General features: G+C 41.3%; 2 protein-coding genes and 1 pseudogene across 5 annotated transcripts; 2 read left to right on the top strand and 1 right to left on the bottom strand.

Moving 5' to 3' along the window:
• The first annotated feature begins 1196 nt into the window (after positions 1 to 1196).
• LOC127777503 (uncharacterized) lies at positions 1197 to 5314 on the top strand. Of its 3 annotated transcripts, none has more exons than XM_052304107.1 (3): positions 1197 to 1445; positions 2291 to 2626; positions 2697 to 5314. In XM_052304107.1, the coding sequence occupies exons 2-3, from the start codon at positions 2304 to 2306 to the stop codon at positions 4540 to 4542; spliced, it is 2169 nt and encodes a 722-aa protein (XP_052160067.1). In that variant the 5' UTR covers positions 1197 to 1445; positions 2291 to 2303; the 3' UTR covers positions 4543 to 5314. The 3 variants fall into 3 exon arrangements, with proteins under 3 accessions (XP_052160067.1, XP_052160065.1, XP_052160066.1); XM_052304105.1 differs by having other exon boundaries at positions 1197 to 1449; XM_052304106.1 differs by having other exon boundaries at positions 1197 to 1461.
• A 4446-nt stretch (positions 5315 to 9760) lies between these two features.
• Positions 9761 to 13608, top strand: LOC127775967 (putative B3 domain-containing protein Os06g0632500). 2 transcript variants are annotated; one of them, XM_052302283.1, is made up of 6 exons: positions 9761 to 10059; positions 10157 to 10475; positions 10662 to 10726; positions 11381 to 11705; positions 11785 to 11897; positions 12654 to 13608. In XM_052302283.1, exons 1-6 carry the CDS (start codon positions 9979 to 9981, stop codon positions 12894 to 12896), a joined length of 1146 nt encoding a protein of 381 aa, XP_052158243.1. In that variant the 5' UTR covers positions 9761 to 9978; the 3' UTR covers positions 12897 to 13608. The 2 variants fall into 2 exon arrangements, with proteins under 2 accessions (XP_052158243.1, XP_052158242.1); XM_052302282.1 differs by having other exon boundaries at positions 9764 to 10059; positions 11785 to 11984; positions 12654 to 13607.
• Positions 13609 to 24067: 10459 nt separating this feature from the next.
• LOC127777032 (cytochrome P450 89A2-like) lies at positions 24068 to 24972 on the bottom strand (annotated as a pseudogene).
• Between the last annotated feature and the right edge of the window lie 2915 nt (positions 24973 to 27887).

Genomic DNA, 27887 nt, shown 5'->3' with positions numbered 1-27887 from the left:
ATTATTTTCAAACATCTTATTTTAAAATATTTTGTACTATCATAGAGATCGTAGAATCGGGATACTTCTTAAGATTACATAGAATCGTGTGGTAATGAATAGTAGGATCAAGATACTATGAAAATTTAGATACTTGGTAGGATCAATATCGTTTCGGCTTAGTAGAATCATATTATCACAATACTAGGATATGATACTTCATGGATTATTTCTCGTCTCACTCTGGGAGAAACTTTTTAACTTTTACCGTAATAACCAACTGTTAAAAGGTGTGGCATGCGCAAATTAAAGCTTGAAATTCTGATCCAGAAAAAAAAAGATTAACAATATGATCTGAACTAAAATCTGTAGGAAGATATTTGAGCAATAATGAACTTTTACCAGGATGAATGGATGCAAATGCAACATGCATTGCACATATTTTCATGGTTGGGTCATTACATATTATAAGTCATTTAACTTTTTTCTTAGTCATACTTATAAAAGTTTGACAAAGTTTGTAATGAAATATAGTAACATTTCTAATAAAAAAACATTGTATCAAAATATATTCAATGTTAAAACTAAATGAAGCTAATTTGATGATGTAGATGTCGCTAATTTTTTCTACTTGATTAAATGTAACAAAGCCAAATAACATATAATATGAAACGGATAGGGAAGAACTTAAAAAGCAAAATTAACGGACAATCGATCGCTAGTAGTGCCAGGTCTTTGACACAACAGGAGCACCTAGCGTGGCTCTCAGCTCTATCGATCCGGCCCCTCCCTGCGTCTGCGATGCGGTGGCTCGACCAATAAATTAATTAATTTAATCACGCCACAAATTCCTGTCACCTTCGACCGACAGCCCCATCATCATTATCTCCATGATGAGGCGGTAAAAAGGATGTAAAAATGGCAACGGTTTCAGATTGGAGATCTCTGTCTGTCTATCTGTTAATATGTGTTTTTACACATCATTTTCGCGTGGAGAAAATGGCTTCTGCTGTGAAAAGTTGTTTGTTGTCTAGCCTCTTGATGGGCTGCATCAAAGCCCAGGAATCAGTTGGCCCAGCTACTGTCGTTGGGCCCACGATCCAGGGAGATGGTGGCGGCCCGGCCTACTGAGTTGGTTCTTGGTGGGCCGGCCCAGCACGTGAGACGTTTTCTGACAAGTAGGCCCGGCGCGCAAACCCTAGATCCGAGGCCGCAGACTTACACGACGACGCGCCTTATCTCCCCCGGTCGCCGTGCCCGCCCGTCGCCGTCGCCGTCGACGCCGCAGCAGCCGGGAGGGAGGCCTCGTCGTAGCTCCTCTCTTCTCCCGCCTCAGGGTCGGGGAGCCCCCGCCCCCCCGCCGCGGGTTCCGTTGACGTGGAGCCCTAGCGCGCGCCACCGCCGGGCGTCGCCCTCCCGTAGCGACACCGCCGCCGCCGTCGCCGCCGGTGGACCGCTGATCCATCGTAGGTAACCCCCGAAGTGCGTCTGCTACGGTTTGTGAATTTATCGATTCGATTCGTCCGGCAAAACTTGATTGTTCGACACAGCACTATAAAGAGAGGCGGTTATATTACTTCTTAGCTTTGTAAAATTTCGAAAGATTAGTGTATTATTGGCCTCCTCCGATGAATAAATTTTAGTGCTTCCGCTCCGCGGCTGCTTGCGGGTTTGGGATTCTGGCAGGAGTGGTACTACTACTTGTTTTACTCTGAATTCAGCTAATTTCTGCCATCTTAGTTATGCAATTGGCCATTATGGATTCTTGGTAAATCTTGTTTACATGATTTGGAAAAGTAGCGTGAATGCGTAGTTATTATTATGCCTGAATATTGGGCTGGGCAAGGTACACAATTCCTGTGTTGTCGAATTTGAAATTAGAAGGGCAGCTAGCCTTAAAACCTTCTTTAAAGCCCTGAATTCCTGGGTCCAGGTCGCCCACCAATTCGATCATAATTGGACACGTGGGACCAGCTAAACCAATGTTTAAGTTCTACCGTTCATCATTACTTGACCAGGCAGAGTTTGTGCTTCACAACCACACTGTTTTACACCCCTGTAGTTTCACATGGTTGCCCTTGTTTGAATTTACAAAAGAGAAACTACAAGGTCTGCAGGTCTGATTATGAAATCCTTGAGGTAAATTGTTCTGTTGGAAAATCCATATAATCTTCAGGATTCTCGAATCTTGCTTATTAATCGCTAAGCAAATAGTTGCTTTCCTACTAAGGCTAACTCATGTGACTCATTTCCCTGAAAGTCACAACTTTTTACATAAGCCTAATTGTTGGATTGATCGCTTGTATTTTAGGACATAAGCGCTCATGGGGAAGGGAGAAATTGTGGCTGTTCTTCAAGTAGGTGGAGAATTCAGCACAGATGCTGATGGACTAATGTCTTACTCTGGTGGAGAAGCACACGCAATGCTTGTCAAAAGTGACTGGACGTTCAGTGCATTCAAGCATGAAATATCTTCAACGCTGAATAATATCAGAGTCGATCAGTTTGTGTTCAAGTATTTCCTTCCAAAAAATAAGAAAACCTTGATTTCTATTTCCAATGACAAGGATCTACACCGCATGGTTGAGTTCCATGCAGAATCTGAGACTACATACATCTATGTCATGAAAAAGAAGGTTGACAACAGGTACCTATCTAGTTTTGTCGTAAATTTCTTGTCAATTTCTTTGCCAAATTGACACAAGACATCTTTGCAGGGCATCGATTGTTGTTGCTGACTCTGGTACTCCTGTAGATACCACTGCAGTTGTGCCAACGACTCAGGATGGGTCTAAGAGGCAGAAGATCTGTGCAACATGGAAGAATGTGATTACTGGAGTTGGTCAAGTGTTTGATGGTCCTAAAGATTTCCGTGATGCCTTACATAAGTATGCCATTGCCCATAAATTCCATTACAGATTTATCAAGAATGATTCATCTCGTGTGACTGCGGAATGTACTGGTGAAGATTGCCCTTGGCGAATACATGCTTCCAAATCCCCTGCCAAGAAGCAATTCATGATCAAGAAAATATCTGAAAGCCACACCTGTGAATCAGAGACAGTCAAAAGTCATCGTCTGGCTTCTCAGCGATGGGTTGCTAGTGTTATAAAAGAAAAGTTACGCGATAGTCCAAACTACAGGCCAAGAGATATTGCAAGTGATCTTCAGCGTGAGTATGGACTATGCCTAAATTACTCTCAGGCTTGGCGTGGAAGATCAATTGCTCAAAAGGAACTTCATAGCACACACGATGAGGTAACCAGTCAGCTACCTTGGTTTTGTGGACGGATCATGCAGACAAACCCTCAAAGTGTGGCCACTGTAGTACCTATGGAAGATTCAAAATTTCGTTTGTTTGTTGCATTCCATGCATCGCTTCATGGTTTTGAGCATGGGTGCAGACCATTACTTTTTCTTGATGTAATATCTGCAAAACCAAATAAGCAGTGGAAGCTACTTACTGCCACTTCTGTCGATAGTGAAGGTGATGTGTTCCCAGTTGCATTTGCTGTAGTGGATGATGAGAGCAGTGAACACTGGCATTGGTTTCTTGAGCAACTTAAATCTTCTGTGTCAGCTTCCCGTGCCATAACATTCATATCGAATGGAGAAAATGGACTATGGGATGAAGTGCCTTTGGTTTTCCCTGACAGTCACCACGGATACTGTGTGGACTATCTTATTGAAGAATTTAAGACACAATTGGATGATGCATGGACCGAAGAAGCAAGAGATGTCATGGTTGAGCATCTTAAGAAGGCCATATATGCATGCACAGTTGACGAGTTCAATCAGTATATTGAACTAATCAAAGGTGAATCTGACAAGCTTGCTGAATGGCTTCTGGAGATTAAACCCGAGCGATGGTCAGATGCCTTTTTCAAAGGGTCAAGGCATGGGCAGTATTCATGCAATTTTCCTAGCACTATTGTTGAGTGGATCCCCACCAGATACGAGCTTTCAATTGTCCAGTTAGTTGACATGATAAGATGCAAGCTCATGGAGATGATGTACACACGCAGGGAGTCTTCTAATGCGTGGGCTGAGTTATTAACACCTTCAGCTAATCAGAAATTGCAGGAAGAAGTGAGCAAAGCCCACACCCTGAACGTCATCCCTTCTGAAAGTAATGAAAATGGCAATGTGTTCAAGGTGTGTGATGATTCTGTTAATGTTGTCAATATTGATGCATGGGAGTGTACCTGCCGAAAGTGGCATATTTCTGGGTTGCCATGCATGCATGCAATTGCAGTAATAGAGAGGATTGGACACTGCCCTTACGATTACTGTGTGAAGTATTTCAGAACAGAATGCTACCGCTTGACCTACTCCATGTCGATAAATCCAATACCCGATGTTATGCTGCCTCCTGCTATATTAAGTGATCAATCTCAAAGTCCAGTAACACATGCAACCCCAATAAGAACCCGACGACGGGTTGGCAGGCCAAAGGAGAAGCCGGCAGACCCACGCATCGCAATTAAAAGGGCAGTGCGGTGCAGCAGGTGCCAGGGTTATGGCCACAATAAAGCAACCTGCAAAGTTCCTCTGAGCACATAGTCTACCCATGGGTTCAGTTCTCCTATGTACATTTAGGTGGAGAGTTGCTCTTGTTTGCTGTAATACGAGTGATGCTATTTCTTTATAACTCGGTACATGCATCAGTCATTGATTCTAGCTCTAAATTGCTTTGTATTTGCTTGCTTTGTTAGGCTAACATATTTAGTCGTAAAATCGCACATTGTAATGGACGCAATAGAGAGACTTGGGAGGTTTGCTGTTATGTAATGCTGTCCAATTTGATCTGGTTTCCCGTTCTAGCTATTGTGTGCCAATCTGATCATCTCAACTCTCAGGCAAGGAAAGGAATATATATAGACTGTAGTTACTTGAAAAACCTTTGTCAGAGTATTTGAACTTTGCATTATTAGTTTGTTTGGTTTTTGCAGTAGCATACATTTTATCTGTTATGTACAAAGTAATTTCTTATTCCTAGAGCACTGGTGAATATAATTATATTTTAACACAGTCAACTGATTCTCTTTGAAATTCCGTTGCTGTGATATACTTGTATTGACTATACAATCTACAGAACCTGGGGGCACAATGAGGATGAGGATGATGAGCTATTTTGCAGCAGCGTTGAGCCAGGTAATGTTGGTGCTGCTTTTCCATGTTCGAAATTTCTGCTTCGCTTGCTTTGTTTTTTGCTTCAAGATGAATTTGTTCTTTTTTTATGCTCAATTTTTTATGCTCAAGATCTATCACCTGCATCTGAACTTAGGTGTGTGATCTTTTGGGGAAGATCTTGTCAGGGAAGGGTATTTTGTTGTAACGAAGCCTTGTATCTGTGAACTAATGCTGTAAACTCAAAATATCATTTCATGGCGGCCTGTTTGGTACAGCTCCAACTCCTAAATTTAGCTCTAGGAGTTGGGGTCTGGAGTGGAGTTGTGGAGCTGCCTAAACCCAGCTCCACAACTCTAGTTCATTTTGTGAGAGAGCTCCACTCATATTTTTGGTGGAGCTAGAACTGTTTGGCTGAGCTCCAGCTCTGAAGCTGTGCCAAACAGGTTCAATGTTGTTCAGCGAGTGCTTCTATGCTCTCGCCGTCCAGCTAGAGCTGTACGTACATTGCAAAGTAATGTTCATAAGTACATATAAAGTTGTCCCTCACGATAATAGTACTCCCTCCGCTTTTTTTAACGTAGTTAAAAATTGAACTAATCAACCTTAAATATTAAAGGATGAGGGTAGTATTTCTCTTCTAGTAACAGAATACTACTTATCAATTATTTTTTATTTTTAGTCCTCCGATTAACATATGCTCAAAATTGTTTCTATTCTTCCTCTTCCCTTGTGAAGCACCATAGCTTAAGTTTTTAGTCTTTCTGGATGATTGATCACTTGCATACTGTGTCCAAAAATTCAAGGACAATTAGAATTTGAAATTCTTTCAAGAATACAACGACATCCTTGGATTTCCATCTCAACTAATCATAACTCATTTAATTTTCTCATCTACTACTTTATCTCAACCAATCCAGGGATAATCTGATACAAATACGTCGGGTTTTAAGTCTCCCGCTATAGCTGTTTGAGAAAGGTTTTAAGCTATTTGCTCTCATATACAATTTAGCCGCTATAGCTCCATTTGGCCCTCTATAACTGTTTGAGAAGCTAACCGCTAAATGTCTTATTCCGCTATTTAAAACATTGAAATACGTGGTACGGCGATATTGTGATATGTCATATTTTCAAAAATATATGAGGATAGACAAATATATATAATAATAAGTAAAATTTAAAAATTATATAACATGAAGAAATAAAAGGTTAATGTTTTAAAGAGAGCTATTCAATTTGATCAATAGGATAATCACATATTCCCTCTGTCTCAAAATATGAAGTGTATTTAGTTTTTGCTCGATCTACTTTGGGGATTCCGTCCCCTGTGCGGCGCGAGGGGATGGCGACTTGGAGCCACGCACTCCACAGCGTAGGCGGGATGCGTTTTCTCCGCCACGCATAGACTCGCGGGACGAAAAGGCTAACAGGTGATCACGGCGATCGACACTCACCTTCCTCCACGTGTTTTCCTTTTTTGGTATTGCATTACTTTCCTATTTTAGTAAATTTATGCACCTAAAGTTTTTGTACACCTCAAGTTTACACATCTAAAGTTTAGAGACCCAAAGTTTATAAGTCAAAAGTTTATATATCCGATTCAAATTTGAATTTGAATTCAAATATTTTTTATATATAGTATTTCTATACATCTAAATTTTATACACCTAAAGTTTATAGACCCAAAGTTTATAAGTCAAAAGTTTACATACCCGATTCAAATTTGAATTTGAATTCAAATATTAGTTTATAGACCCAAAGTTTATATACCCGTTTCAAATTTGAATTTGAATTCAAATATTAGTTTATAGACCCAAAGTTTACATACCCGTTTTAAATTTGAATTTGAATTCAAATATTTTTTATATATAGTATTTCTATACATAAATTTTTCCAACTTTGTATTTTTATTTTTTAAAAAAATTTATGGTGTAGTAAGAAGAGAAGAATGGGATGAGGAAGGGGGAGAGGAGCGTATAGGGGGGATGGGGGTGATCGCTGTGGCGATCACCTGCCCATTAGCCACGCCCCTCGCGGGAGGGTTAGAATTGCGTCTCCCGAAGCAAAAGGCCCATCAAGAGCGTGCTCCGGCTGACACTTACTACCTCCATCCCAAAATGTTTGACGCCGTTGACTTTTTAAAAATATTTGACCGTTCGTCTTATTCAAAAAATTTAAGTAATTGTTAATTCTTTTTCTATCATTTGATTTATTGTTAAATATACTTTTATGTATACATATAGTTTTACACATATCACAAAAGTTTTTGAATAAAACAAATGGTCAAACATGTTTAAAAAAGTCAACGGTGTCAAACATTTACGAAGAAGGGAGTACCATGTTAATTTTCTAGTTGGCGATACGAACAGGCCCGTTGACGAGGGCGTGCGAACGGAGTGTCAGCGCAGGCTCCCCAAATCAGAGAGACCAGTACAAGCAGCCAGCCTTAGCATTACAACTGACGTCCTATGTGTGTTCATGTGCATGCATGTGAAACCAGCTTTGATCAACAATGACGCTGCCCAGAGCAGCTAGCCAACTACCTCGTCTACCATATTAGGTTCCCTTTGAATCAAAGGAAAAACCATTTGAATTTTAGAGGATTTTATCCTATAGAAAATAATCCTATAGAGTCCTTTGAAACAAAGAATTGTTTCCTATCAATTTCTTTGAAATTTCTATGGAATGAACCTTATTAGAGCAATTTTGGAGGAAAATAAGCATGAGGTCTCACCTCATGTTTTCCTCTTCATGTGTCTAAGATTCCTGCGTTTTTCCTGTGCGCTAATCAATATCGTTTGGAGACTTTCCTGTGTTTCAAAATCCTATAGGAATTCAATAAGTGTGGCATTCTATTCCTACGTTTTCCTAGTTCTCTGTTTTCTTAATCCTGCGATTCAAAGGGGCCATAAAGAGTTAGACTGGACAACTGGTAATTAAGTCAAATACTGAATTGTTCATACTCAGTTATTGAATTGCATGCATGTATCCATGCATGATCAATTGAATGTTTCAGTACTCTTCTTTTAAATCAAATTACCATGAATATAATTTACTAATTTAAATGATCTATTGAATCAAAAGTAAAATGTAGGATCTCAAATTATATTTCGTTCCGGGGTCCCCGATTCCGGGAGACGGCCCTAGGTACGAAGTAACTCGCCACGTCTACTCTATGTGAGGAGTGCGGGTAGCACACTTGAGGAGCTTAAGCCTCCAGCTAGACCAGGAACCGAGTAAAGAACCACACTTTACGATGCATGTGTCTTAAACAATACATGTTAGTAGGTCCCACCCGTGTTAGTAGGTCCCACCCATCTCTCTTTTCACATCCATGTCTCCCCCCCTCTCTCTCTTCCCTTTGCCTTTCCCATCGCAGCGGTGGCCCAGGCGGTGATGCGCCGGGCGAGAAACGGACCGGCGGCGCGCCGAGTCGGGAACGGATCGACGGTTGGGTGGCACATCTCCAGACGATGACGCCATTGAACTCCCTTTTCATTTCCCTCTCTCTATCCTCTCTCCTCATGTTCCAAGGGGCAAGAAGGCATGTACGTAGGCGCCTCCCTCCCCCTACGACCCTCCGCAGCGACGAACTCTCGGCGGGGTCTTCCTCGCGGAGGTCACCACGCGACCTTGTCTTCCTCGCGAAACCGGGTGGAGCAACAGCCCGAGCGGCGACATTGGGCTGAGTGGTCAGATGTGTCCTAGGCTCACTGGATCAAGGTGATAGCGAGCTCGGGCGCGGCCTCGACCTCGAGCTCCTTTCCTTCTCTGTGCTTTCCTCATCGAGCCCGCGAGCTTCTCCGACAAGGACGGTGGCGGTGGCGGCGGCGCAGAGCTCCCAAGCGGTGTGGCGACGAACTCCCCGGTGACACCGAGGTCGGTGACGCAGAGCAGAGCGCGGGGACGAGGACGAGGTCGACGACGCAGAGCGGGAGACAGCGACGAGGTCGACGCTGTGAAGGGCGCCAGGGGATGGTGAGTCGGAGGCACACCCTCCACAGTGCGGGCTTCAGGCGTTCCCTCCACCGCGCGTGGTCTCGCGCGAGCAAGGAATCGCGTTGCCTTGTGTGGGAGCGAGCAGCTCAAGAAGGACGCGGTCCGGCGCGACACGTCTGCGATATTCCTAGCTGGCGCAAGGAGGTAACGCTCCACGTAGGAGCATGTGAGAGGCCTGAAAGGCGTAGGTGATTCTTCATAGGTTAGCGATACGAAGTAACTCGCCACGTCCACTCTATGAAAAGGTTCATCTTTCGCTTTTTCGTGTTCAGCTGGAGATGTCAGAGCCCCATCGTTTGGCCTAAACAGCCAAAGAATAAACCAAAATTTGAATTTTTAAAATTGATTTTGAAGTTGATTTTGAGATGCTTTTAACGTAATTTTTGTTAATGTTGGCTTTTAAGTCGCTACGAACAAATCTATAAAAGTTTTACTTATAAATTAATTTGTAAAATGGGCAACCGATGGGAGCCTTAGATGGAAGTCAGTACTCCATCTGTCTAAAAATAACCAATCTAAAAGGAGATGTGATCCCTGTTAGTATAATAAATATAGCCAAATATTTATCCAGATTCGCTATAGTACAACGAAATCCATCTCATGATAGGTTGGTTTTTTCCGGACCAGACATACACTCCATCTGACCGTTGTCTGACCGGCAATGAATTCTGAGAGGGAGAGAAGCCGGCCTGACCAACCGACCTCCGCCGTCTCGTCCCATCCAACACCATCTCCGAGGAGCCACCACACCACTCCAACCACCACGCCCAGGCAGGCAGCCTTCTCGCCGCGTTCACACTCACTCACACGGCTAGCTCAGCTACCTGCGACATCGTGGCTGTCGCGCGCTTCTCCCACTCTCCACCGAGCATGCCACTCTCCGCCGGCTCACTGCGGCGGCGGCCCAAGTTCGCCGCGCCGCTGCTCTCGCCGGCCTGCCTCCACCGGCTGGTTCGTACTACTCCGAGTCCGATCGACCGGAGCCCGGACGTGACGAGCTGCGTCTCGGTCTCACCAGTAACGTGATGTGATCATCGTTGGTCTGCAGAGCGTCCCGGGCGAGTTCGCGGCGAGGCTGGACGACGACGACGCCGCCGGGGTCGGGGAGGAGGAGGAGGAGAGTGGCCGACGGGCGGCGGCGGTGCTCGTGGTGGGCCCGCTCGGCAAGGTCTGGCGCGTGGAGCTGCGCCGCTCGCCGGCCGGCGACGGCGAGGCGTGGCTGGGCGGCGGATGGTCGGAGCTCGCGGCGGCGCACGGGCTCGGCGAGGGGTGGGGCGTGGTGCTGAGGCTGGAGCGGCGCGGGGTGGCCTCGCTCAGGGTGTTCGACCCGGGCTTCTGCCTCGCGCGCTTCTGCACTCCTCACGCAGGTACACCAAATCTCAGCAATGGCGTATGTGTAACTGTTTATCCATTTCTATATGTTTTTCTATAATGATTCATGAGCCAAAGTTGAGTTAAATTATTTTTGCTTGAAATATGACTAATTTGGTTTTACTTTGTAAAGATTTGTAGCTTTTTTTTTCTAAACATTCGGATTATGGTTGCATTTACAGGTATGAGAACCAAGGACAGGCCTCGCTTCATCAAGCTGCTCCAACAGGAAGACCTGGAAAAGATGGTGAGCATTCACCAAGCCATCATCTTTACCTTTTTTTTTTTTGGAATACGCAAGGAGCGTATCTTTGTATTAAAAAGGAATAAATGTATGTACAAAGTGGGCCGAAAAGACAAAGCGAAGGGGACAGGGTACAGGAAGAGAACCAAGAAACAAAAGCCTAATCTCCAACTAAATTTTGCGACCCTTCTCCACTAACATGAGCTACCAAAACAGGGATTGCAGCTCTAGCTAGCCGCCACAGCTCCGCTTCACCCGTCATAACCCTTGCAACTTCCGCCCAAGTTCTGCTCTTCTGGTTGATTACCTGCTTCTCTTCTTCTTATGATAATGCACTCTGGCCTTGTTTGATTTAGATTGTTAAGCGGATTATCGATCGATTGGATTATGGGGATAAGTTAAATGCTTTAAGAAATAAACTTAAACAAATAACTTAAAACAAGTGGTTACGTATTTTTCGAAGAGTGGAGCAAATAACCCCGTTTCAATAGTTCGATGAATGAGATGAAAAGAACAGGGCCGCCTTCAGCTAATAAGCTAGTGCTAGTAGTACTATGTATTTGTGGAATTGATAGGCTATTAGCTCTGAAGGTGATGCAGTTATATGTATTATGTGCTCACAGCATGCTCTTTCTTTTGCTGTCAACATTCTTTCAGAAAATCCCTGAGAAGTTTGTGCAGCAACAACTGACTGAAACCTACACAAACAACCACCAGAATGCCATTATTGTTTGCCCTCTTGGCAAGTTCTGGCGAGTCGAACTACAACGGGAGCAACCGGACGTGCTACTGCGAGACGGCTGGGCGCCATTTCTGGCTGCTCATGATCTCTCCGAAGGCAACATCCTGCTGGTCCGGTATGAAGGTAACATGGTGTTCACGGTTGAGGTGTTCCTACAGAACGGCTGCCTGAAGGAGTACAAAACGGCAGCGCTGTACTTAACTGATGGTACCGAAGGACCGAGCAATGCGCCTCAACAAAGTAAGCCAGTAGCATTCCAGCTCCGTTGTAGTTTCAACTATGGATTTTCCGTGTTTCTTTTCAAAATGTAATTATGCAGGTGCAGCAAAAGTTGGAGTTTCACCTGTCAAGTGGAAAAGGACGCGAAGAATTGAGGGTACATGCTTAGAGGGACCAAACAGGAAATCTAGGGCTTCCCCAATTTCTGTGAAGGTTGAACAACATAAGAAACATGTCAGCATTGTGTCACAGAATTCATTCACAAAGGAAATGACGGCCTATAGTATTCATAGCCTACTTGTGAGCGCTTCAGCTTCTGCTGTTTTTATCTAGCTTAACTGCTTATGAGCTTAAGAACAAAAAAATGAAATTAATCAACATGAAAATCACTGACATTTTGTTTCTTCTATTTCTGAAAACTATCTGTTCAGGTCTAAATATGGATGATTTTTTTGGTTTAATACGAGCTTAAGGAAAAAAAATATAGAAATTATCAACATGGAAAATCACTGACTTTTGTTTCTTCAATTTCTGAAACTATCTGTTAGGTCTAAATATGGATGATTTCTTTTGCTTTAAAGAACCAAATCTGTAATTGTAAAATTGTCATACACAGAGAAAAAGGACACTACAACATGATATCAACTAAAAATGTAGTTTATCATGAGAATTTTGGTTAAATACCATCAGTTAAATGTCGAGAATTTCCTGACAAGAAGTCCTTGGCTGTTTATTTTGACCATTTTGTAGGACTTGTTATTGATTCTGATATGAAAATGAAAATTTCTTTTGTGTTTCTCAATATATTTTTTTTTGTTAGGGAAGGCAATACAGAAATGCCATACATATTCTTAATCTACAGTGTGTTGACAATAACAATCCTTCTGATTTTTGTGAACGTTTATTTTTTCAAAAATAATGAAACATCTCACTACTATTTTATTTCTTTATATTGCTTTAACATTGCAGTCTGTGAGAGGCACCTTTTGCTCTCAAATTGGTCTGCTAGAAGCCTGTGCGATCACACTGAAGATATCCATGAAGAAAAAAGGATCTTGGCGAGTGGCTTTCAAAACAGCGAACACCTATGGCTACATAAATGGACCAGGTTGGAGAAAATTTTGCCTGGAAAATGAGGTAAAAGAAGGTGATCGCCTCACCTTCAACGCCATTGAAACAACGGTCTGGCATGTTGTTATTGTGCATTGCTAGCACAAAAAATGAAGAACGCGAAAAAATAGTCCCACTACTTTGCCTAGCAATGCCAATCCCAGTTGTAGGTTTGAAAATATGTGGTAGAACATATCACTGAAAACCAGCTGTATATATCGGTAGCCCAGTTAGATAAGTCTGAACAATGGTTTTGTTGAATGTTGGTACGCCAGTAGACGTATCATGTACTGAAATACGTAGTACTGATCTCTTTACTTGTCCCGTACCAACCTTCTGCAGTTCTGCTTCTGCCAACATATCAGTGTGTATGATACTAAAATCTGTTCATAATTCAGCTAGAGGTTCAGAGAAGATAAGAGAGCTACGCACATGCTACATGCGCTTGTTGCATAGCAGAGAATCGATGCTTTGGGCAGCCTTTTCTCCTGATTGAAAGCAAAATTATCAGGTGTGGCTTCAAAGTGCAACTTGTTCTCATCATCGAACGCAAGCTCGATCTGCGATCTATATTTGTCATGGTGGAATGAATTTTGCGGCACTTTATAGATGAGAACAATCTCTGAATTCTGACATATGCATACTGAGCAATCTGCTGGTAATTGCCCCAAAGAAGAACTCCCCCTTTTCTTTTTCAGATTCCATGGGATACAGCTTGGCAAAAAAGGACCAATGCAAATCTTGGCTATAGCCAGGTTCTTGTCACTTGTCTAATGATAGTGTATTTATGTAAGATTTAATGCATATTGCCCCATCAAGGAGCTATCTGAATTAGAATTTCATGTTTGGTTCACTGAACCAATACATATAATACCAATACCTATGATGTCAAAATCAAGAATCCATAATTTATTAGCTTCAGGATGCTTAAAGGATCATTTGAAAACATAAAAGGGAAACCTTTATTAGGTACAAAGGTTCAATCTCATTGTAAAAAATAGTTTATAACTAGAAAGTCCTTCTAACAAGTTAGGCTAGCATTCATTTATCAAAATTTGTTTTTTTTCTTCCAGAAACCTGGTGTACTATGGATGTACTTTTTCCATAGTAACTGGTACTTCCAAAGTACTGAAAAAAAAAGGCCTTCTTTGATAGCCTTTTCACACATCATGTGCTCACAGCTGTGCAACACCATGTGAAGATTGCTCTCCTCCGTCCAATGCTGCCCAAAGAAATGACATAATTTTGCACGTTTTTGTTCCTATCAACAAGGGGAAAAATGAGAAAAAGAATAAAAGACTGTTTCTGAGCCTATTTGACGCTATGTCCTGAAAAAAATGTCCCTTGCCAAGTTTGAAATTTGGTGATAATTTGAAATCCAGGAAGTGTCATAGATACTTCTACAAGCAACCATTCAGCTTCTGAAAATCCATGAACAAGGGTGACACAAATAGGCAATTTTGTGGCACATATGGCGGTGTCTATTGATTTGATCATGATGTCCAAATCATGCAACAGTGGCAAGCACATACACAGGCTATTATTTGCAGATGAACATGAACAGGAAATCTCACGGACAATCTCAGAGTTTGGTACAGTAGAAAAGCGAAAGCGCGGTATATGCCAAAGGAATTTCCGCTTTCTCAAAACGATATCTCCACCATTTCTTGAGAATATTCAGATTCACCAGCCCTGTCCTCTCAAACATGCAGAGATTGACAGGTCAAAGATATAGTAATTGGGTAATTGCAACTCCACTGAAGAATGTAATGTAAACGGTATATATAAAGCGCAATTCCGAGGACGATGATCCGGTGCCATTGGTACAAAGCAACGATCTTTTCTGATAATTTTCCAACACACAAGGTCCAGTGACTTGTCACAAATCATTGGCTCCTTCTTCTTATCTACCTAAAGCAACACTTGCCATGGGAGGATTTGATACCCCAGCCCTAAAGTATTGATGATGGCTTGAGAAGGGGAATTTTCGGACGTTAAGGGAAAGAAAGGATGAGAGCTCAGAGACAAATTCAAGTGATCCCTCTAAGTTGGATCGAATCTTAATTTTGCCGGGGAAAGTGTGTATCACAGGTTCTTGGGAGCTTAAGTTGCTGATGATCCTTGTCGAATGTGTTTTTTTTTACTGCAATTAATAACATTCCGTATGAAAAACAGCTTACTAGTACTAACCTGAATTTTGAAGTTTTCGGTGAAATATATTCATATGGAAGAGATGTGTTGCAAGTGAAAAAAATTGACTGAACAGATATATGTAAAAGTTAATTAACAGATTGACAGGCAACACATCACACTGATTTTTAGAAATAGAATTAGAATGCTGATCAGTGATGGTTTGGAGGAAATGTCATGAATGAAAGCATCAAGTGACAGTTGATTAATGATTTAGTGTGACAGCAGATTGCTAGGCAGGAACATGGTTACATTGCTAGGCTGGAACATGGTTCTGGCCTATGAGATCCCACCGTACATGAAACGGGGACAAGTAATGCGACAAATATGTTTATGATAAAAGCTTTTGTCGGGAAAGATTGTCGCGCCTTTCATGTTTTGTTTTTAAATGTTTTTATTTTTTGGTTAGGTCCTTAAAATGGTTGGTGATATGTAGCTGTAGAATATGTTCATTGCACTGAAAAGACCATACGGCAAAAATATATTTGGTACTATCTGTTGGTACAAAATCCCGGTAATTTTTATGGCACCAAAACTCCATTGTACTGACGAAATAGTAGGCAATTGATTTTTTGTTTTACTATGCAATATTTGCATCCAAGAGACTGTTTAGATAAGTATCGTCCAGCGAGCCGAGCATTTGATCATCTTTTCCCAAGATAAGCTTGAATCTTTTGCATCCATATGTCAAACCTTTTCAACTTACATAAATATAACAATTTTCAGTAATATCATGTGTCTTTTAAAACAAATTAACTTCATAAATGTTGTAAGAAAATTAGTTGCAGCAGAAATTCAGTTAGAGGCAAGAAATTAAGTACTGAAACAACATAAATGTTTTTTTTATTTTTTGAAAATGAGATGCGATCGAATATCATCACAATTCTTGCAAGGGTTAATATTACTCAATCATGGATGTATAATTGGAAGTAAACATATATCAGCTACTAAATAGTGCTAAGTGTTCAATCAAAACTGTTACTCCAATAATAATGTGATTCCTCAATTATTTCGCATTAACTTTATTAACGTTCACCATCACATTTTACTGTCAATCTATAGCAGATCTCCTTCTAAATATCTGAAGAAGATGAACTAATCAAGGCATCAATAGTAATGCTTGGATGCAAAGGCTGAGGTTTGCATAACTTTTAATCAGTAAGTCCTTAAATTGTCATCTCTTTGACAAGTATTTAGCCAAAGAAAACATCCATCGTTTTTCTGTAAATGTTGGAAACTCTACCTCGACTTGGTAAAGTGCTATGAGTGAAAATAGCAGAAGGGTAAAATTGAGGAGATCCACTGTGGAATTTCCTTTTTCTCTGACTTTAATTAAGCTGAACATAATGTTGTAATCCGTTACAGATAAGCTAGTCTTGATGATGAGCTTACCGATCGAGGCTTCAAGTATATCATTATATATTGTTAATTTGCTAGTTTTCAAAGGAATTAATCGAATCAGCTAGCTAGTAAAACTACCGGAATTGCATTGTTAATTTAGTCGTGAAGGGTAGCTAGGTAAGTGGGTAACATAGTCTATAAGCATTTGTATGAAGGGCAAGGCTAGTTACATAAATATTTTCTTGGTCAAAATTGGAAAATTGGAAAGCAAAAAATCAGCATTCCTGATATGGCTAGCGAGAGGATGCCAGTCTGAATCAGCACTTAATTCACATCTAAACTGCGTGCCAAATAAGTTTTGTGTTAATTACCTGACCAGCCACAACATCTTTGTAGAGTTCACTACTTAGTACTGATAAATAATTAATCCTTACTGGAACTTCTGTTCTCCTAATGCAAGTAATTATTAATTCACTGCATCCTCTCAAATCCCATCAAGCAATAAACATTGCATTTCACTTCAGATTTCAGAGACCAACTCGTTGCAAGAAACATGTACTTACATACAACAGCAGCTTGTGCAGCATTGCTCTTATTTAGCAGAATAATAATAATACAGATTTACACGTCCTTAATTACACCGATTAAGTACATACATTGATATACACATACATATATCTATATATGCATAGGACTAGCTAATTAACACAGTTAATTATACAAGAAGAGAAGTAAACTAAACGAACCAAGCAGATCACCAGCATGAGCAGCAGCTAGCTAGAGAGAGTGATCAGAGAGTGACCCAGGTATAGATCCAAGAACCAAGATATCTGAAGATGTCATCAAATTAGGCTCAATTCAAGCCTCCACGAACCTAGCCGAGGCATGGAACTTGGCGATGAACTCCGCCGCCTTCCTGTCGACGTCCCGCTCGCCGACGTACCACAGCCTGTCCTCGTCGCTCGGCCGCACCTTCCTCGACGACCGTCGCAGCTCGTACGCCGCCGCCGCCGCCGGCTGGTCGTCGGCGATGTCCCCGTAACCTGAACCAGCCGCCGCCGACCCGAAGCAAGACAGGTTTCCTCCCATTGTGTACTCAGTACAGCTGCTTGCTTAATTAGCTACTTAAATACACTTGTCAAGTAGCTGGTAGTGATCACTTGGAATACACTTGTCAGGTAGAGGAAGCTAGCTCTGCTTAATTTTGGAGGGTAAATGGCTTGGCCCTCTCCAATTTATAGGGGAGGGATGGCAAACCCCCAAGGAGATCACGGACGGCCGGGATTCGCTCGAACCGCGGCCGCGCCGTGATCTGACGGTGGAGATTGCTGCAGAGAACGTGCGTACCGCGTGTTGTGCACGTTGCGCGCCGCGCGCAGGGGTGGTGGTGGTGGTGGTGGTGGTGATGGGGTTGAGGTAGGTTCTTCGGAAGACAACGGCGCGTGCGAAACTCGATCAGCAAAGTTCCTAGCTTCTTCAGACTTCTGGGTGGAAGGAATTTCAGAGGAAATTAATTTGAAACGATTTCATTAATCCTTAGGAAAATTTTCTTATATATTAACTCCTTTGGAACGAAGGAATATACTCCCTCCATCCCAAAATGTTTGACGCCGTTGATTTTTTTAAAAATGTTTGACCATTCATCTTATTCAAAAAAATTTAAGTAATTATTAATTTTTTTCCTATCATTTGATTTATTGTTAAATATACTTTTATGCATACATATAGTTTTACACATTTCACAAGAATTTTTAAATAAGACGAACGGTCAAACATATTTAAAAAAGTCAACGGCGTCAAATATTTAAGAAAGGAGGGAGTATATGATTAAGAAAAATAACTTGCTTCCTACATATGTCCCAATTCTAAAGGAAAACAAACATGAGGTCTTACCTCATGTTTTGAGAAGTCGCATGCACTCTCTCTTCCCCTTTCTCTCTCTAGTATCTCTCGTCCATTAAATTATTTTCACCAACCTTCTGTCGTTTAATTTGTTTCGTACAAACCATCCAAATGCCCAAAGTCCAAAGTTCCTATACAACATCTTTTTTTTTATTGCCATATTGTAAAGTGTGCTTAGCGATATATCTTTTTTCCTTTCAAAATCCCTCCTCCCTGATATAGTGATATGCTAAAAAAATATTTTTAGTAATTGTCTAAAGGGAGTGCCTAGATCCAATAAAAAAACTAATTTGTTTGGAAGTGTCTTATATTGGTTAATTTGGCATTATCGCAATGATATACTATTCAATGATAAAAAATTTTCTAACCATTATAGGTTATCTTCATGTCTTCCAGTTGACTCCATTTTTTTTCTTGATGCTTTCACAGAAGGAGCATGATACTGTGTGCAGTGTAGCTACACACTCTTGAAGTCGATAGCTAGATGTCTGTTGTTCCACTTTGGATGTTGTAGTTTTTATAGAATATCGTTATAGATTTTATATGTTCTATTTTCGGTTTTTCAGCTAGATATAATTAGGAGAGAGATGTGGGTTTGTCTCATAACCTCAAGTATTTATTTATCTTTTCTGAGTCATTGGCCGCATGCAACTTGTTGGCAGAGGTTGGGGATATAAATCATTTTCCTTATCTAAAAAAAATCATGAAACTATAGATTTAGTAGTAAATTTATTACGAAAAAATGGAATTAAGATTGAGTATCGCAAAAATATAGATATACTGGTAAAATTATTACAAAACTACATGTTTAGCGCCAATTTAATCACAAAACTATAATATATATAACTCCAACATAATAGTAGTGCTAAAGATTTAAGCTCTAAATGTGTAGTTATGTGATAACTTCACTATTATATCTATAGTTTTGCTTTATCTCACCTTAAATCTATAGTTTTATGATAAATTTAATGTTCAATTTGTAATTTTGTGATACAACACCATAAATCTGTAGTTTTGTGAAAAATATCTATATGCAGTTTTTTAAATTCACTTAAACTTTTATATTTCTATTGCTAGAGGTTTGATGATAGAAAATAGAATTTGATGAAAAGATCTTAAAATCAACTCTAAATTATGTATATAATTATTTTTTTTTGCTGTGGCCAACAAGTACACAATGAGAGAGTTAGAATTTAGAAATAGGATTTTTCTTAAAATTTTATATCTGTACTTATTTCATTCTTCCTGCTATCATGATTGAATGTTTAATTTATTTCCTGATAAATATAAACTTATATGAAAAGTTTCTATGGTTTTTCTTTCGAAATGTAACAATGAGAGTTCTATTGGGCACCAAAGCTGTCTGCACTCAGCTCTGAAACCTGCAAGCCTGATCTGAATGAACAGGGCGCTAGTACAGACAATGACAGTAGTGATGTAGTATAGGCATAGCGTGATGCACGCATTGGATATCTTGGATATGAAATGTCATGAATATATTAGGGTAATAATGGTGGCGAAATGGTATTTTGGTTTCGTTTCACATGAAGCTGTCTATAAGCATTTTAACTTGAGGAAATAATTTCCTTTTCTGAATTCAGATACGGAGCAACTGTTCAGATAAGAAAAGTTTATGGCGATAAGCCGGCATCTCAGAGTCACTAATACGTTCGGTCATTTCAAGGCCAATTTTTTTTATATATAATTAACATTCATCAAGATTTGGTCTAGCTATATATGCAGGCGATCACTCACTACTTGCAAAAAAAACCAGCTGCTTGATTTGCAAACATGCAGGCGTACTGTATATGGCCTCTAGCTAGTAAGTCTCTTAATGGGTTAATTTCCAGCGTTTTTCACGTTGCATATGTCTAGTTGTGTCTACAACTAATAAAAGCAATGTGTACAACTTGTTTATACAGTTGTAATAAACAAATAGAAATATGTTCACCTTTACAACTTAAATCCACTCGTTAACTACAGTTTAGCTTATATTAACACAATAATATGCAAATCTTTTGTATATATATATAATTTTATAAAAGACATAAATGTACAGTCTAGTCGTCTAAATGTAAAGCAATGCATACCAATCCGAAGAAAATTTCCCCGTTTTTACCTATCAGCTTAAACCTCTGCTCGATGAAACGATGACTATAGCTTAATTACATTGAAGAAACAAAATGTTCAAGCTTTTGAAGAGAGAGAGAGAGAGAGAGAGAGAGAGAGAGAGAGAAATATCTTTCATATAGCTCTCTTCATCTTTACCATATTCGGTGCCTAGCTAACCACCCTAACTAGCCCAAAGTTTCACAGTTCAAATGGTACCTTCCTCCTTTTAACATGCATTATTTCGCCAAGGTCAATGCAACTAACATAAAAGATTAATTAGTACTAACTAATCAGGTAGGACCAGTCAAAAAGGTGGCATTAAATTGCCATTTCAAAGTGCAAATTGGATGCATAATATCGATCCTAGCTAGTAGAACTTTCACTGTCTTTTTGAGAAAGCTAGAGCTGCAGGGTTTGGTTTGTTCTGGACGCCAAACTGCATATATAATCTCTCTCTCTCTCTCTCTCGATCGTGTAGTGCCATCATATCGTGCATGTAATGCTTGCATGCTGTAACCACAATGCTTATATATAATAACTAGCTTTTAGGCAGAATCTTATGATGATAATGATCACTTGTTCAGAGGTCTAGCTAGAGCCGTTGTTAGGCGAGAGCAAATGCCTGTGGACGACGGATCGATGTAGTGTTAGCTATATATTCCTCATTGGTTTGTGTGCACGTTGTGCAGAGGCCGGAAGTGTAAAACACTTTTTTTTTATACGGAGAAAAGCCATATATTCTCTAGATTACACGGCTGATAAAGTTACACCAATTATGATATCGTTGTGGGCTGAAATATATCTCTATCTACAATAAAGAAGAAGAATTAGTTGATAGAGATAATGAAACTCTCATACATGGATCTTATCCATTTTCTCAACAAATGTGAAGGATAAAAGGATATAGGAGATATTTTCCTCCATCAGCAAAAACAACCACCCCATCTTACACTCAGCCGGCCTAGCACTAGTAGAGACCAATCCTGGCCAAAATAATTTTCCTCTTGCAGATAGAACATTTTCCTAGATTTTTTATGATATTTACCAAAACACTTCCCTCCTCTTCTCTGCTAGCCAACTGTGTCACCGCCTGTTGAAATATATCTCCATCAACAGTTAGAAAAAGATTAGTTGATAGATAGCATAATTAATGAAAATCACATGGATGGACATGGTTATCCGTTTTCTCTACAAACTTATGGATGCCTACACGCTGCAACGGGAATTTAGAAACACTTTTAACAACACTTGAAAAACCACATTAACTAAATTAGTATAATCTCTTTAATTAAAGAATTAAGTTAAACATGAGTCGAATAAGGTGGAAACAAATGGACATGAATTGAGATATATTAAAAATATAAATATTTGGATATATATTGATTATAAACTTAAAACTGTAAGAAAAATAAATAAAGAACAACAAATTGTTTGATACATCAATCAATTAAATGTTAAGAGTAACACGCAAGCCACCCTATAGGAACATTAGTGCTAGGAAAATATATGAATCGAGTCAATAATCCTAAGTAAGACGCATGCTCCAAAATCCTGGTTTAGAAAAACTGAACTAAAATTTAAACGGTTTCATAGGCAAAAGGAATGGTAATTTTACTTGACAAACTAATGGTTGTGATCAAGTACTTCAGTGATAATTTATTACCTCCATCCCAAAATAAGTCCATTCATGAGTTTTCGTGTCCAACTTTGATCGTTCGTCTTAATTGAATTTTTTTTATGATTAGTTATGCATGACTTATGTTTTTAGCTTTTTTTTAAAAAAAATTAAATAAGACGGATGATAAAAGTTGGACATAGAAACTCATGGCTGCGCTTATTTTGGGACGGAGGGAGTATCATTTAATTTTATTACAGATTAATTTCAACATTGGAAGAGAAATGTTGCCATGACAACCAAATTAATAAATTAAGACCAATAATGTGCATTCTTCCTTATCAACCCAGAGAGCTAGCCAACGTATGCATGCATGTGCATTGCAAATTGCCTTGTAATTGGGAATAAAGTACACCTATATATGTTTTCAAAAGAAAATTTTTAATAAAGCAGCACCGGGACAAAAGAGTGTTTAGGCTATGAACCTTTTTTTCCAGGTTCTTCTAATAAACCTGAGGAGTTTCTCTTCTACTTGCATAGTTGCATGCCCTAAAAGATGCTTGCCTTTACATTAATTTCTTTAATTATCCCCTTTCTTTGTCCTTGACATCTTTGTTAATTACTCTGATCGAGGGGTTTAATGTTTAAACCCAAGACGATGATAGGGCATAACATATTCCAGGTTCCCACTCAAGCGTAGCTAGAGTTTGAACCTTTTATTTTTCTTATCACTTTTGTTTATCTTCTCGATCTCTTCTGCTTTCTGTAGTAAAGGCTATGAACTTATTGCTGTCTAGTCATTTGATCCAAGCTAGGTCATGCATTTAGATTCAGGTCGTTCTTAGCCACTGGAACTCAAATCAGTTTCCTTCACCATCAAGCTCAAAACATTTCTCAACTCAAATTATTGAGGCTCTAAATGAGGCCTTACCAAATGTTTGATGGGCTGAATATATTTATGCTACATAAATTAAAGGAATAAGTTCACCGAAGGCCCCTCAATTTTCCTTAATAGTGAGATGTTTTGAGTTTCCTTAACCACAAAACCACCGAAGGCCTTACCAGATGTTTTGAGGGGTGGACAGGAAGCTTGTGGCTCGTTACCTAGCTCGGCTCGTGACAGGCTTGACTTGGCTCATTTAAATTTCCTAACGAGCCAAGCTGGCATTTCAGCTCGTTAGAGATAACGAGCTAGCTTGAGCTGGCTCGCGAGCCGCTCGCGAGCATTAACGAGCCAGAGCAAATGAGGCTCAGGCGCCCAGCCCAGCCCAACAGCCCATCCCCTTCTCAAAACCCTAGTGAGTGAATCCCCTTCTGGCTTGTCCCCATCCCTAATCCCCACCCAAGCTGCCGCCCACGCCAGCCCTCAACGCTGCCGCTCCTCCCCGGTGCCGACGCCACCGCCCGTGCCTCTCCTCCCCGGCGCCGACGCGGCCAGCCGTGGACGCCGTCGCCCGCGCCGCTCCTCCCGTCGCCGACGCCGCCGCCGGTGCCTCTCCTCCCTGGCGCTGACGCGGCTGGCCATGGATGCCGCCGCCCGCGCCACTCCTCCTCGGCGCTCACGCGGCTGTGGATGCCGCCGCTCCTCCCCGGCGCTGACGCCGCCGTGGATGCCGTCACCTGCGCCGCTCCTCCCGTCGCTGACGCGGCCGGTCGTGGACGCCGCCGCCCGCGCCGCTCCTCCCGGCGCCCCTCCTCGGCTCCTCCCCTTGTTCGCTTTCTCTCGTCCCCAAAGCTCACGAGCTAAACGAGCTAGCTTGAGCTTGATAACGAGCCGAGCCGAGCTTGGTTTCTAGCTCGTTAGGATAACGAGCCGAGCCGAGCTAACTCGTTATCCTAATGAGCCAGACCGAGCCGAGCTGAGCCGAGCCGAGCCGAGCCAGCTCGACATCCAGCCCTATCACTGTGTACCCTAAACTCACACAAACCATGCACATAAGGTCCTATGCCAGTATATATGCATGGTTTGGCTGACGTGGCATCCTAGTCAGCAAAAAAAAAAGTACATAGGGCCCACATGTCAGCTGCATATTTTTTTCTTCTTTTTTCTTCTCCTTCTCTTCTCTTTCCTCTATTCTCTTCTTCAGGCCCACCGTGCTCTGCTCACCCACCGCTACTCCTGCTTCTCGACGAACTCCACCTCGTCGCCGGCGACCTCCTTCTACTTGAACTCCCTCACCATGTTGGCCACAAAGTACTCCAGGTGGTGCATGGCGAAGTTGAGCCCCACGCAGATCCTCCGCTTGACGCCGAACGGCATCATGTGGATCCCCTTGTTGCCTGTCACGTCCACTCCCTTGCTATCGCCATTGGGGAGGAACCGCTTCGGGATGAACTCCATTGGCTTCGCCCACTCCTGCTCGTCCCTGCTGATCTCGGCCACCATGAAGTTCACCGTTGCGCCCATGGGGATGCGGTAGCCACCAACCTCCATGTCCTCCATTGCCTTCTGCGGCAGCACGAAGTGCCCCGGTGAGTGCTTCCAGAGAACCTCCAGGACCACTGCCCTCAGGTACGGCATACCGTGGACGTCCTCCTCGGAGACCTCGACCTTTTCGTCGCCGGTCTTCACTGTGATCTTGTCATGGATCTTTGACTGGATGGACGGGTTCTTGACCAGCTTGGCCATGATCCACCGCAACATGGTGGACGTCGTGTCGGTGTCGGCGTTGAGGAAGTCGAAGCAGAGCTTGTTGATCTCAATGGGCGAGTGCGGCGGCGGCGGGCGAGCGGCGGCTTCGGCACTCCTTTTCTGCTCACCCGCTGTGTCCCCCGCCCCTCTGCTCTTCCCGCACCCGGAGCCGCCGCTCTGCCTGCCTCCGGTTCGCCCGCCGACGTCGTCACTCCCCTTTTTTGGCAAAGACAAAAAAAGCAAAAGAGAAGAAGAGAAAAAAGGAAAAAAAAAAAGAAGAAATAAGATATGTGTGCCCGATATTTTTTCATCTCACTTACATATGGACCCCTTTTTTTGCTGATTTGGATGCCACATCAGTGAAAACCACCCATATATACTGCCATGGGACCTCCTTTGAACGGTTTGAGTGAGTTTAGGGGTACACATTTCTGGTTTTGTTGTTAAGGGACACTGGTGGAGAAAGCGTTTGTAGTCCCGGTTCGTAACCCCCCTTTAGTCCCGCTTTTCAAACCGGGACTAAAGATCGAGCTGACCTTTTTTTTTTTGCATGGCCCTGTTGCTGCATGGTTTATATATATATATATATATATATATATATATATATATATATATATATATATATATATATATATATATATATATATATATATATATATATATATGTTGGGAGCATATCCTATGCACACAGGCCCTCGCGTGTACACACCGTGTACACCAACTAAAAATTATCACAAAAAATTCTAGGAAAATTCATACATGTACTTTCAATAGTATTACATCTACGTGCAAAGTCGCATCTTCAAATTCATTCTACATAGAGAATAACAAAAAAGATAAAATTCTGACAAAATTGCAACCTTAAAACTGTCAGATTTTTTTTTTTGTTACGGCTAAAATATAATGAATTTGACGTTAAGATTTTAACCCTAGGTGTAATACAATTAAAAGTATGTGTATGATTTTTTCTAGATTTTTTGGTGGCATTTTTTAGTTGGTGTGCACGTGTGTACACGTGAGGGCCTGTGTGCATATGATATGTTGCCATATATGTTTCAATACATATATATGCATTATATATATATAATATTTATATATGTTTCAGTACATATACATGCATAATATATATGTATTTATACATATATATATATGTTATGCAAATGCATATGTGTGTGTGTCTATATATATATATATATATAAATGACCAAAATATATATTTACATTAAAGAAAATGTGTACATGCATATAGAAAAATAGACATGTATTAATTACAATCCATTATAATGTCCTAGCTAGCTACGATTTCGACGTAGTAGTAGTCGTTATCTCAGAAGCTAAGGACCTATGAATTGTATTTCCGTCGTAGTAGAATTCACCCTTGGGATCAAGGATTTGTTCGCTGATGAATCCCATGAGTTGTTCTTGAACCGCCGCGATAAATTCCTTGTGTGTGATCAGGTTATCCCTCATGCGAATCGATACGTGTAACATCCCGGCCTAGGGCTTAATAGGATTAATAGAATACTCATATCAACAAGTTGCAACTTCTTTTCCGGAAGCCAATCTCCAAAGAACTCTAGGGTTAAGCGTGCTTGGCCTGGAGCAATTTGGGATGGGTGACTGACCGGGAAATTCTTCCCGGGTGCACACGAGTGAGGACAAAGTGTGCAGAAAAGACATGTGTTGGTCTGTGAGGGTAGTCTATGACCTATGAAAGCTATCAGATGTAAGTGGGCCCGGCCTGGGGGAAGGCGCGGGACGTTACAATACGTACGCAATGAAATTTTCAATTTATTTGTACGTACATCGAGCTCTCTTGTGGTGATAATTTGGTCTGCAAGGCAATGGCAATACTCGCACACGTAGTAGCCACACAAGTTAGTTCCCTGCTTTTTCTTTGCGCACTATAAATAAATGACAAACGGCGAGAGATCTAATTAATATACACTTGTATGTATTTGAATTGGAGATTGAATATAAATGTAGAGCATGTGTACTCATAGGAAAATTGAACTTCCGCCTAAGTCTTTCTCTTCATTTGCCGCGGACCAAATGACGGAACCGATACCAAGCCCTACATGGAGTTTAAAGCTATGATTCGTAGTAGCAATTAATTATAACAAGATTCTTAATTAACATAGGAACTTATGACAGTACCTGTCTATAAGTTCGAAAACCTTGTCAAACGTAGACTCTTTTTTATCCATTCAGTCATATACGTTGACGGTGCAGGCCTCCAGGTCGAAGAGTAAAAGGACCCAGTGGAATCTGCAATGTGCGTGGGATGCATTACATATGAAACACTTAGCATGTTCGTACGGGAATGAAATTTGGCATAGGAAGACAGTAAAAACTAACTCTGTGTTGTACAGCAATAGTATGAACGTCTTGTAATGCTGCGCCTTTAGGAGATGGACGAGATTGTCCTCTGTGGCTTGCGGATACTAGTCGAGCATTGCGACGTTTACTTTCCGAGGGTCGATGAATCCAGTATCGAAAACCCCCCGCTGTCGGGCCCTTTGAATCTCCATTCTACAACGATAAAAGGAAGTATATATTATATATAGTCTACTTATATACAAGGACCTAATTAATTAAAGGAAACGTAATAAGAAATCTAACTGAACGATACTTACAAAATCCAGCAACTCATAACAGAGACGTCGAGGGCGTCCAACTGGTATAGTTTGTAGATACCCTTGAAATTGATCCAGAGAATGTCATCTCCTTGCAAGAAGTCCGTGTCCCTGATCCTCGCTCTGATCATCTCTCTACCGGTGGCGCTCATCTCCATGTACAGTTGATGGAACTTGTACATTTGTGTGGGTAGGGACTGCAGCTGCTCAGGCTTGACAAGCGGTTTACCGAGTTCGTACATGTATTTCACTTCCGCCTTTTCGATTGGTGCGCCTCGTAGCAATTGATCCGTAGTTAGCCCGGTGTCATTAATAAATTCTTGTATTCCAAAATCTTCACCGGTCACCAACGGCTCGATCTCTTGGTTTGGTTGCTCTCCAAGCTAAGGGACTGGTTTGGACTTTCCTGAAGATGCTTTCTTAAGTGTTCGCTCATAGTCCGATAGCTTTATAGCCTCCTTGGCAGGTGCAGACATACCCCTGAAGAAGTTCCTGGCACTCGGGTCTATATGAATCTTCTTTTCTGGACTTCGAGGCTTTAATTGTCTCCTGACTTTTGATGCCACATAAGCGTCAAGCTCCTCTTGCGTGCAATCGTACCCCGGGTCCTTGTTTTTTGCGGCGTCAACTTTCGCCTTCTTCGTTGCCCATGTGGGGGCAGGCGG

The sequence above is a fragment of the Oryza glaberrima genome, chromosome 6, assembly GCF_000147395.1.
Source record: "Oryza glaberrima chromosome 6, OglaRS2, whole genome shotgun sequence".
Classification (NCBI taxonomy): domain Eukaryota; kingdom Viridiplantae; phylum Streptophyta; class Magnoliopsida; order Poales; family Poaceae; genus Oryza; species Oryza glaberrima.
The sequence above is the reverse complement of the archived record's forward strand: the minus strand, read 5'-3'. Positions and strand labels throughout refer to the sequence as shown.